This window comes from Lutzomyia longipalpis, chromosome 2, assembly GCF_024334085.1.
Source record: "Lutzomyia longipalpis isolate SR_M1_2022 chromosome 2, ASM2433408v1".
NCBI classification, from domain to species: domain Eukaryota; kingdom Metazoa; phylum Arthropoda; class Insecta; order Diptera; family Psychodidae; genus Lutzomyia; species Lutzomyia longipalpis.
Window position 1 is genome coordinate 15144517 of NC_074708.1, and position 11187 is coordinate 15155703.

Here is an 11187-nt window from a genome sequence, read left to right on the forward strand (position 1 = left end):
TCTTTCAAAATCGCGAAAAAAATCCCAAAACTGAAACTGAAAATTGCAAGACGTGCTACTGCGAGGTCATACTGTAATTAAACTTTAATTAAAAAACAATAAAAATTAATTTTTTAAATGAAAACAAATAAAAACGACTTTTATGAGCATGCACATCACTTTTATTTCCATAAAAATGTTTTATAAATTGCGATTAATGCCTCTGCATTCGATTAATGTGATTATTTTTGCTACAATTCCGTCATTTTGAATATTTTTTCTTATGAAAAATTCTCAGCATTGTATAAAATGGTTTTCAAATACTTTTTTTGTCATTATAAATGTTTATATAAATTGTATAAAAGTTTTATCCGAAAAATGTCGCTAGCTTACACAAATATTTTATATATAATTTTTCCTTGAACTCCATATTGTTTTTTTCTTGTTAATATTACATTTTCTTATCAAAAATTGTTCTACAGCGAGTAAATAGGGAGCAATAGTTTTAAGAGGTTTTTTTTTCAGAAGAATTCATTTTTTCTTGTCAATAAAATGGAAGATTAATTAGAACCGACTAGTTTGGATTTGTCTTCACCTTCTGTGTAAAATAAATCAAATACTACGACGGTCTTAAATAAAAAAAAAAATTAAAAATATCACAACACACAATTTTTTTAAGCGAAAAAAATGTCATTTGGAGAAGGGACTTTTTTGTTTTAATAAAATGGAATAGAGATACTTTGTCAGCCCATTATTTACGTACTAAACTTGGAATATTTATGAGTATAAATTTGTTGCGTAGAAATTGGCTACAAATTACTCGATATGTCCTCCAAATCGCGATAAAATGCGGTGTATAGAAATTGCGGAAAAATGGCTAAAATCTGAGAGAGGGTAGTTGAAGCAATTCAACCCTCCCACTCATCTTCGTCAACCCCATTCTCCGTGTCGTATTCAATCTTCGATAGATTTGGCTCCATCCTGGCGCTCAAACTTTTCTGAATGTCCTTCTCACGTTGCTTTGTCACATCGCTGCGGAACATCATGCTTGCACCCGGATGGGGTGGAGGAATTGCATCTGATGGTGCTGGATTGGCGTCCTTTCCAGGCTTCCCAGTTGGGAGTTTACTTGAAGACACTACGAAGAAAAATCATGTAATGTTTCAGTAAAGAAGAAAAGGTACTGATAAGCTGACCAAGCTTACGAAAGCTGTGTTTCTTTCAGTGTACCAATTTTGTTAGAGCAAACTAGAATGCAAATTAATTTCGAAATTAATTAGTTCGAAATTTTCGAAAACTTTGTTTTTGATTTTAGCGCCTCTTGTGGTCATTTCTCCAAGTTGAAATGTTTTAAACATTTGTAGGGTTTCACGAAATCTTTCATTTGCGCTTGAGTTGATCAAAATCGGACTTGCAGAACCCGAGATATGACATGTCAAAGTTGGTACTCAGTATTTTCAAAATGGCGACATTTTTTTATAAATAGATGTTATAGTAGGCTTTAATATATTAAACTTTGAAGCAAATCGATAATGGCGATTTCGAGATATTCATCGAAAACTCATCGAAAATTTTGTTTTTGATTTTTGGCCCCCTAGCGGTCTCTTTTGAAACTTTGAATGTTCTAAGGAGTTGTAGGGTTTGTTGAGACCTTTCATTTGAGCCCGAGTTGATCAAAATCGGTTAAGTCGTTTTCGAGTTATGGTCGATTTTCAATAAAAATTGTGGCGGCCATATTGACTAAACCGCTTGACCAATTTTCGAAAATGATGTATCGTTGGAAATATCTTGATGACCCCTACAACATATCAAAATTTCAGATTTTTAGCTATAATAAGGGTTGAGATATAGCGAAAACAAAATTTGGGGGTTATTTAAAATGGCGGACGGGGGTATTTAAACTTTTCCGTTTACCGCAAGTCTCTATTATCGTTCTCTTGCAATTTAAAGTTATGTTTTCTTTTTAGCGCATACGTTTTTTGGAATGTGGGGACCCCAATTCGTGCTCATCCCAAGTTTAAGCCCGATCTGACGACTTTCGATTTTGCTCGGTACGCAAAACCTGTGTCTAAAAGAAACACAGCTAATTCTTAAGGCTTCAACTGTTGAGGATACTCACAACATGCCATCCCTTCTGGCTGAAGACTGATCCTTGCTGGGGCTTTGTCCTTCCCACTGAACCACTCCTTGGCACACAAGCTGGGAGCCCATGTGACCCGTGTTGGCGGAAACAGATCATCCTGGAAGAGCTCACTCTTAATGCGCGGAACAGTGAAGCTGAGCCATTCGACAGTGTTATTGGTGAGCCTGAGTGCCTTGGCAAACTCCACAATGGCCACATTGCACTGATCCTTCGACAGGAAGCTCAATCCCTGATGCACAGAGCCGCTACGATGGTGCGACAGTGGGCAGATATGGGGTGCCTCGTCGGTGATCTCAAATCCAAACACCGTCGAATCCCCCTTGCCCGTAACAAAGAGCGTTGAACTGTCCTCATCGTAGAAGGGCACGAGAATTGCGGGAGACACATCAATTCCAATTGTATTCAATGGCACACCCAGATTATCCTTCTGGTAGATTGAGATCTGACGCTCGGAGACTTTATCGAAGCCCGTCACAACGATAAATTCCCCATCGAGAGCCCACACGACACGTGCTCCACGCGTTCCCACCGGACCAGGACCTTCAGCAATGGGTTCTGGGGATTTTCGTGGATTGTACACCCTGAGCCGACCATCGCGACACACAGTTGCCCCAAAGACACCACAGGGGCTCCATGCGAAGCTGAAGATCTGATCTGTATGCCCCTGAAGCACAATACACTCCTTCATCTCGCTAAGATCCCACAGCTTCACCGTCATGTCGTAGCTGGCTGTGAGGAAAACATCACTGGCACAGGGATGAAATTTGATGAAGTAGATTTTGTCAGAGTGCGCCACTAGCTCAGATTGGGGTGTATTGATGGGTTCTGTAAGCCCATCAACTGGAACAATCCACAGCCGTACAATCCCATCATCGCATGCCACAGCCAGGCGTCTGGAATTGAAAGGATCCCACTGGAAGTCCATTATATTTGCCCCATTAACCAGCGAAGGGATCACACCATCTGGTAGACGTCCACACTTGCTAAGTTCGTAGATGGCAATCTTTCCACCTGCTCCCGCCAGCGGGACTGCAATACGCTGAGCATTCCCATGGAATCCATCGCACTCTCCAGGCAGCTGTCTGGATATATTCCTGACATTCTCAATGCTGGTCGATTTATGGCCAGGAGTTCCCTTCAAATGCCGATACTTTGAAACACGTCCAAAGACAGTTGAAGTTCTTTTTCCTGTCTTTGCATTTGACGCGCTGTCCACATCTACAGCAGTTGTCTGTTGATGATCATCCTCCTTTCCATTCCACTGCTTCAGGGAATTACGACGACGAAGAGGAGTCGGTGAGGCAGCCTTCTCATCCTGAATACTAAGAGAGCGATGTTCGTACAATTTACGCCGTTCTGCAATTGATGTTGCTCCTTCGGAACGGTCTTCTTCAGATTCTTCAGACTTTTTAGCTTCTGATCCTCTAATCTCAGGGACTTCAGGTTCCTTTGCTTCGGGAATATCAACTTCAGAAGCTTCTACAGGTGGATCACACTCTGTACTCTCCAATTCAGGAGATGCATCTGAAAGGCAAGAATTTTTGTTAACAAAAGACCCGAAAGTAGTCTTCTAGTAGTGAAGGAAAACTATGTGATCGGATTTTTAAGAATTCAAATTTTTAACAGGACCAACCTGTCTTCTCATCTGAGTTATCATCCATCTTCTCTTGATCTGTGTTAGATGCTGGAGAGTCCTGCTCCTCAACTGTCTTCTCCTGATCTACCTTCTCTTGATCAGTCTTCTCGTGATCAGCATTCGGTCCATTTGCAGACGGTTGCTCTGTTCCAGGAACTTGTGGAACCGAGAAGACCTTATCAAATGAGAATTCCTGCGATGATGTACAACCAACAAAGGGCTTCGGTCCAAGACGAGGCTACAAAGAGAGTAGTTTTGACAAATCATTCCAAGCTTGCTCCAGATATCACAGAATTAAACATTTAAGAAAATACATAAAAACCAAAAAAAAAAAAAAAAAACAAATGTGCCTGGTGCGAAAACCAAAAAAAGAAACAAATTGTGAAACCAACGTGGAAAAGTGAGGGATAGGTCAAAGAAATGAAAAGAGAAACGAAATCAAAACACTCCACACAACGCCACACCTTGTATCCTCCTCCAACGGTTACAGCGGTAATCCTAGGTCTTGGACTCGGTCGCGGTGGACAACTGGCGGATCCTCCGCTGCTGGAATCCTCAGACGAGTAATCGCTGACTGAATTTGTGCGGGAAGTTCGTGGAAGTGGAGTCGGTGGAATGATGGCCTGCCTAGAAATCTCTGTAACTCTATCAACGTGATCATCATCGCTGTGTTCCGCTTCACCATTGGATTCGGTGCATTTTTTGAGATCCACAACAATATCCGGCTCTGGTTCTTTCCCATTCTCATCATTCTTAAGTTCCCCAGAGTCGCATTTTTCAGCTGCAATGGGGGTCTTATTGTATTCCTCCATGTGCTTAATTTTATCCTTAATCGGAATGTACGCAGTCTTTATCATGGGGGTTTCCTTGAGTTTCTTTGGTTCTTCTGTTGCTGCACATCGAGTCTTGTTGCTTACATTCTCAATCATTTCCATCAGATTTCCCCGATGGACCTATAATTTGTTTGTTTTAAAGTCCCAAACGAACGCAAAAATGCGAGATATGACTTTTAAAGAAGTTACTTCTGATTTAAATTGATTTAAAACTGATAAATAAGGTGTAAAGAACAGGACGGTTTTGTTAACGTCGATCTCCTAACAGGCCTAACAGATATAAAATAGGCCATATTTTTTTCAGAAATTGTTATAACTTGTACAAGAATTTTGTTTTTAAAAATAATTGGAAAGGAATTTCTTGTTAACGTCAATCTCCTAACAGGTGTCAAGGAAGCTGCTATAGGACTAAATTGGAATAGTTAGCTGAACTACAGCTTTATCGTTTAATGGACAGTCATTAAAAGTTTCATAGGTACAAAAGAAAACCAACTTACCACGATTGGTTGAACTCCTAGTTCCCTCTTAGCTGGATCTAGGCTCATCTTGGGTACAGGCATATTGGTTCCCTTAAGCCACTGCGCTGCACTTAGATCCGTCTTAAAGCCACAGGTATCGGGATATAGATCGCTATGGAAGTCCCGGTAGGTCTTCCTTGGCACCTGATACATGATAGGAATGACAGAGTTGGAGGTGAGCTGAAGAATCCTATTAACTTCACCCTCCATCACTCTCAGTGCTCTTTTAGGCACTAAACATGCTCCCTTTGTTTGTTCTCCCGTGTGCCTGAGTCCCTCAATTAGGTGCGGCTCCTTCTCCGTAACTTCCAGGTATGAGATCGTAGAGTCTCCTTTGCCAGCCAAGAAGAGCATGTTTGTGTCTGAATCAAAGAGCGGCATCAAGATTCCCGTTGAACAGTCCAACTCCAGAGTCTTTTCTGGGCATGAGAAATTTCTCACGTCCCGAATTATGACTTGGCGGAGGCGTTGAGCATCGAATCCTGTTGTAAGGATGCGATTTTGCTCCCCAAGCCATACAACTCGTGAATCCTTGATGCTCTGATGACTGTCAGCAGCCATTGTGATGGGATTGTTGGCCCGAGGGTCAACAATGCGAATCATTTTATCTTTGCACGTTGTTGCGAGGGTTGTACCGTCTTTCTTCCAACTCACTGATTGGATCACTTCGGGGTGCTCATTGTTGGCTAATGAAATAATTTTCTAATTACTATCTATACTTCATCCCTATGCCATTCAACTTAAATAGTTTAAAAGAATGTTTTTTTGTGTAAGAAAATTTCCCATAAAAATGTGGATTATTACAGAATTATGCAAACTGAATGCGACATAAAAAATTCCCAAAAAAAATTTCTTGAAGCATATAATTTGTGAAATACCAGCTTTATGAAAATAATGACAGATCTCTCTGCATGGGATTAAAAAAAAAGAAAAAAAATACTGAGAAATTTCACAGCGTCATGCGAAATATCCGCATAAGAGTCGATAAAAAACCGCCAAATGAACTTCCTTCGTATTGTGCCTTATCACTGCCTCTTCTTTCAATCTCCCGCACATTCAGCCGCAATAAAGAATAATCAAGTGCAACAACTCGATTTTGCGCCCAATTGATACGAATCATTGAACAAAATTCTCCTATAGTAGGAAATTGCACGAGCCTTGTGCGCCGGAATAAATTTTAATCCTATTAAAAGCACTTAAAGTCTTGCCTGAGCAAGAGAATTATGCTTCTTGCAAGCATTCAAGCTCATCGTGTTTGAAATAAAGTAATAAATATGTTGAAGAAATTCCCAACGAGATTACATAAGAAATAATTTGTTGGAAATTTAGTATTTAAGGGGCTTCCTCACTTGTGAAGCGCGATGCGATGATGAATGGTGGAGATGCTGCATTTTTGCATCGATGGGAAGAATTGGAGGTATTTTTCACGATGGAAAATGTTCAACAAGGTAATTTTTCAAGAAGTGGAGAGAACAACAAGTGATTCAAAAAATAAATACCTTCAACATACTCCAAAGTATTTTCAATTAAACTTCAAAACACTTCTGTAAACAGCTCTTTAGTTATGAAAATATGTTATGGAGCCTCTGATGGACTTCCATTAAATTTCTATTCATCTGGATTATTTTTAAACTAAATAGAAACATAGAAATGAATGGGTCAACGGGGCTAACAATTGGTAAAAGCTAAAACCATTTAACTTTCTTCTTTTTTTAATTAAATTAATAAAGTATTAGGTAGACCGCATACGTGGCACATTGGGTATTATAATCATCGAAAAAATCCAAAATCTTCAGATCGGACTTAAACTTTATGCAAGCATGTTTCGGATAACCCTAAAAATAGTGATTGAAAGATTGATTCGGTCAGCCCTCCGTTGACCCAAAAATTGCTTTGAAGTTCGAAAAAAGACTTCAGATTTAATGTTTTTAAAGATATTTTAATGTAAGATTTCATTATTTAAATAGTTTTTAGACGTTTTAGAATTCAAAATGGCATCCATCCGCCATTTTGATATAATGGGCCTAATTCAGCAACCAAAAAAAAACTTTGAAATCTTTGAATTTTGTACTGAAATTTCAAGATTTCAAGCGAATTTCAAGAAGTTTTTTGTCGCTGAATAAGGCTCAATATCAACTATTTTCCCTGTAGGTTAGTTTAAAATTCTAGTATGTTGTAAAGCTTAGCGAGAGCTTTTCAAAGACAGCTTATATTTGAAAATCGTTTAAGCTGTTTATTCAATAATGCTGCCTACAGCTAAAAGTTTTTTTTTTTAAGTAAATAGGTGTTACATAAGAACTGACTCTGAGTCCTTCAAGTTTATGTTGATTGCAGTTATGCGTTTTTATTTTTTTTATTTCCTAAGTTTAAAATAATCTATCGTTTAGTCTTGTTTTCCTTATTTTTTTTGGACCCTTAAAGGCTTTGTAAATGTTCAAAAGAATAAGGACCTTAGAAGAAGGAATTAGAAGAAAACGGAAGTTAAGAAATTTTCTTTCTTTGAAATCGATTTCAAACTCATTGAAAATTTTAATACAACCAATCTTTCAACGTTAGTTCCAAAATAATTGAAGAACAAGAAAAATTAAAAATATAATAAATTGTGAGACTTACAGAAAGCCTCTTCCTGGACCGTGATGTCCCAGAGATTAATGGTTCCCGCTGAGGTTGAATGCAAGAGACAATCAGCCGTTGGATGGAAGCCAACACGCTCAATTCGTCGCTGTTTGTGCGAGAAGGTGCATTCGGGATTGGTAATGGATGTCGTGAGTCCTTTCGGGGGAATGTGCCAAATCTTCACGAGACAATCTTGCGATCCTGTGGCCAGGATACCATCGTGAAATGGTGAAAATTCGAGATCCGTCACCGTGTCCGAGTGCGCGTGCAGCAGTGGCATTGTCTTGCTTTTCCTACCGCAATCATCAATGGGCAACACTGCTAGGCTCGTACCTAAAGGATTGTTTTTTTTTAAATATATATTTTGTGATTTCCTTTTGGAAAATTGCTGGGAATTTTTCTTCTATACCTGTGTGCTCCCAATTGAAGGCCATAAAAGCAGCCGAGGCGGCAATGTTGCTGCCATAGTTCTGGTAGGAGCCAACAATAATATCCCGGATGGTGGCTTCGGGTTTGGGGACAATTGGGGCGGCATTCTTGTACTTGGATGCCTTGAAACGCCACGCCATTGTTTACCAACTGGAAAAAATCAATAAATACACTCGAGAATGAAAGGGGCCTCTTATCCAACACTTCAGGTACACAAAAGAGCATCGCCTGGCATAATTCTCATAATTCCTTCATTGAGAGATCTCTCACGGAACAATAGTCCATGAAAAGAGGCACTCAAAGTGGGTAAAAAAGTAGAAGAAAGGAAGCTAAGAGGTTTAAACGATTTTGCAGTAAATTTATTTTTTACAAAAAGAATTTAAACAACATAATTCTCCAAATTACTCATGAAGACTTTAAAGAGATTTAAATCGTTGCTTTTTTGTTGACTTGCTATTTTTTTTTCTAACATCTTATCTAAATTATTGTTTAGTAGATAAGACTTTAATCCTTTCGGGGTTTTATTTACAGTAGAAGAATGAAATATTTTCAGCCAATTTAGCTGAAGTAAGTAGATTAGAAACCCTTTTGTATTCGATCAATGTTATTTAAACAACTGTTGAATCAAAAAAAAGATCAAATCTGCTTGACTCACTTCCTAATCATAATCTTTTCCAATAACTCATTTAGTCATGATTTGCCCACATTCGGAAAATTTTCTTTGTTAAGTTTTAGTTCATAAAATAGCATAAAAAGTTCTTAATTTTCATAAAAACGAACGGGTTTTCGAATTCTCTGACTTCTTGTTTGTAATTTTAGAATCTTTGATTGAGAATTAACTTTAAAAATAAATAAAACAATCAAAATATTCCTGAAAATGGGCCTAATTCAGCGACCAAGTAACCCTTGAAATCTTTGAATTTTGTACTGAAATTTCAAGATTTCAAGCGAATTTCAAGTTTTTCTTGGTCGTTGAATTTGACCCAATATTTGGGTTAAGCTTTGGTTTTTAACCCAGAAAGGTTAAGAGGTTAACACTTTGGGTACCGCTGGACGATTTAAGATGTCTAGCACTTCTCCCACATAAAATCCAATAAGAAAATAAACTACTTAAATTAAATAACGTTTTTTTTACTTCGTAAAATTTTTAATTTCAAATAAATTATGTTTTTAGGTAATAAATGTTTAATTACGTGATTTTATTTAATTACAGTATTTTACATATCAGAATATATTTTTATACAAATATTGTTAATCAGACTGTGGAATATTAACAAAATAAGAATAAAATATTCATAATTCTCTTTGAAAATACATAATATCCAAAAATTAGACTCAAACTCAAAAAAAATATACAAAACTTGAGAGTTTTTCATGCAAATTCCCTTTATTTTGCTTATTATCGCAAAAGAAATGAGTAAACTCTACCAAAAATATGTTTAATTTATTCATTATCATGCTTGCGCCACTTTGCCCCACACTCCACGAGCAATTATAATTTATCTTAACGATAATTATACTGTTGCTTCTGACTAAATTGTTGTTTAGTCAAAAATGCACAAAATTGGCCACTTATTCGCGCAATGAGCAGCCCTTTTCCTTGTCAGATGATTCACACGATTTTTAAGTAATTTCACGGTCTCTTCCACCGCCACGGAAGCCGCCTACGACGGAAGTGGACACAAAGGGCGTTTCCGGAAATTGAATTTGCGAAAGGACTTCAAGCGCTCAACATCCCCAAAGAAAATACCCCACAAAAATCATCCCTTATTATTAGCTTCTTTATCAAAAGAGGCGCCAACTGTAAAAATTACGCCTTCGCGCCCATTTTCCCTCCCAAAAACATCATCCGGACTCCATGGGAGGGCCCCCATTGCACCCGGTACTTTTCCACAGCGACCCGGAAGGCTTCTTTTGGTTGGAGTTTTTTTTTTCATTCGCTGCTTCATTTACCTTTGCGCAAGCCTGGAGGATGTTTTGTTTGATGTCGCCGCCGAGGATTGCCGCACAAAAAAGTGAATATTCACAGGAAATCTCCGCATCTACCGGAAACCACCAACTCAATGGCACTCACTATGCACTCCGTCGTATTTTTCCGCTACTTTTGCACTTTCGCGTGCGTTTTTTACGCAATTCTGGAAGAAAAATTGCGAGGAAACTTTACGCCGGAGGCCCTACCTTGGTGTGCGTGAGATATCTGCCCGTAGTGTGCGTGGTCATGTTTCATGATTGAGCGATGGGTTTCATTGCCGGCATGGTAGTAGGGATTATTTTATTACGTGTAGAAAAATGGACGAAAGATGGTGTAGAAAAATAGTTATTCACTGGGGTGTCGGGTTTTTTCTAGGTAGTCTGAGTAACACATCATGTCTTTTTTCATTATATAGGGAACCGGAAGGGTCTCTATAAGCTGTGAAGGGGCTCTCCGGTTGTTCCGGAACGTAAGGACCCTTCAGGAGCTTTAGAATTATGAATGTTTGGGTTTATTTATTGAACAATCAAAATTTTAATTAAGAAAGACTCGAGGAGATATAACAGCTTAAACTTCTATCTGGCTAATTTCAGAAAATCGGTAGTCGTCTCTTACCGAAAGAACGATGTCGGAAAAAACTTAGAAGGTTAATAGCAAAAGCCATCTTGCAAAAGATTGACGACGTATTCAAAAGGAAAAATTACATTCTATTTTATTTGTTAAATAAAAAAGAAAATCTATGATTTTTTTGTTAAAAAATGCAAGAAAACTCCTCTTTGATTCATGTCTTGAAAAAGAGGAAAATCACAATTGTGACATCATAGTTTGCATTTTCGGACAATTACTTGCTGAGCTTTTCCAATTTATCCCATAAAATAGATTTGGAAATTGCTTATTCTTCTAAGGATCTTTAAAGAGTCCCACTTATTTCCTCGAATGAAAGACTTTCCCTACAGAAGCGAGTAAACTCCTTTTTCGATTACTTTATTATTAATACCTCGGAAGCTCTATGATGCTTTTTCTTTTTTCTTTAATACTTGGCGCTTCCGGCTGAACAAAAC

General features: G+C 38.1%; 2 protein-coding genes across 4 annotated transcripts in view; one reads left to right on the forward strand and one right to left on the reverse strand.

Annotated features, from left to right (window-relative positions):
* The window catches only part of LOC129790865 (UNC93-like protein), a 1060245-nt gene that overhangs the window by 279141 nt on the left and 769917 nt on the right, over window positions 1–11187 (forward strand). The gene's annotated exons all lie outside the window — the stretch shown is intronic.
* LOC129790821 (coronin-7) lies at window positions 139–10357 on the reverse strand. 2 transcript variants are annotated; one of them, XM_055828578.1, is made up of 8 exons: window positions 10108–10357; window positions 8135–8304; window positions 7723–8058; window positions 5089–5795; window positions 4223–4711; window positions 3756–3996; window positions 2099–3646; window positions 139–1117 (listed from the first exon to the last, which is right to left on the reverse strand). In XM_055828578.1, the coding sequence occupies exons 2-8, from the start codon at window positions 8292–8294 to the stop codon at window positions 888–890; spliced, it is 3711 nt and encodes a 1236-aa protein (XP_055684553.1). In that variant the 5' UTR covers window positions 8295–8304; window positions 10108–10357; the 3' UTR covers window positions 139–887. The 2 variants fall into 2 exon arrangements, with proteins under 2 accessions (XP_055684553.1, XP_055684554.1); XM_055828579.1 differs by lacking the exon at window positions 4223–4711.

What these genes read in the sequence shown, in the direction of transcription:
- LOC129790821 (XM_055828578.1), bottom strand. Translation starts at nt 8,294, where the DNA reads ATGGCGTGGCGTTTCAAGGCATCCAAGTACAAGAATGCCGCCCCAATT. An exon ending in GGTCCAGGAAGAGGCTTTCT is followed by an intron (nt 5,796 to 7,722) that starts GTAAGTCTCACA and finishes TTATTTCATTAG; the next exon opens with CCAACAATGAGCACCCCGAA. An exon ending in TAACTCAGATGAGAAGACAG is followed by an intron (nt 3,647 to 3,755) that starts GTTGGTCCTGTT and finishes CTTGCCTTTCAG; the next exon opens with ATGCATCTCCTGAATTGGAG.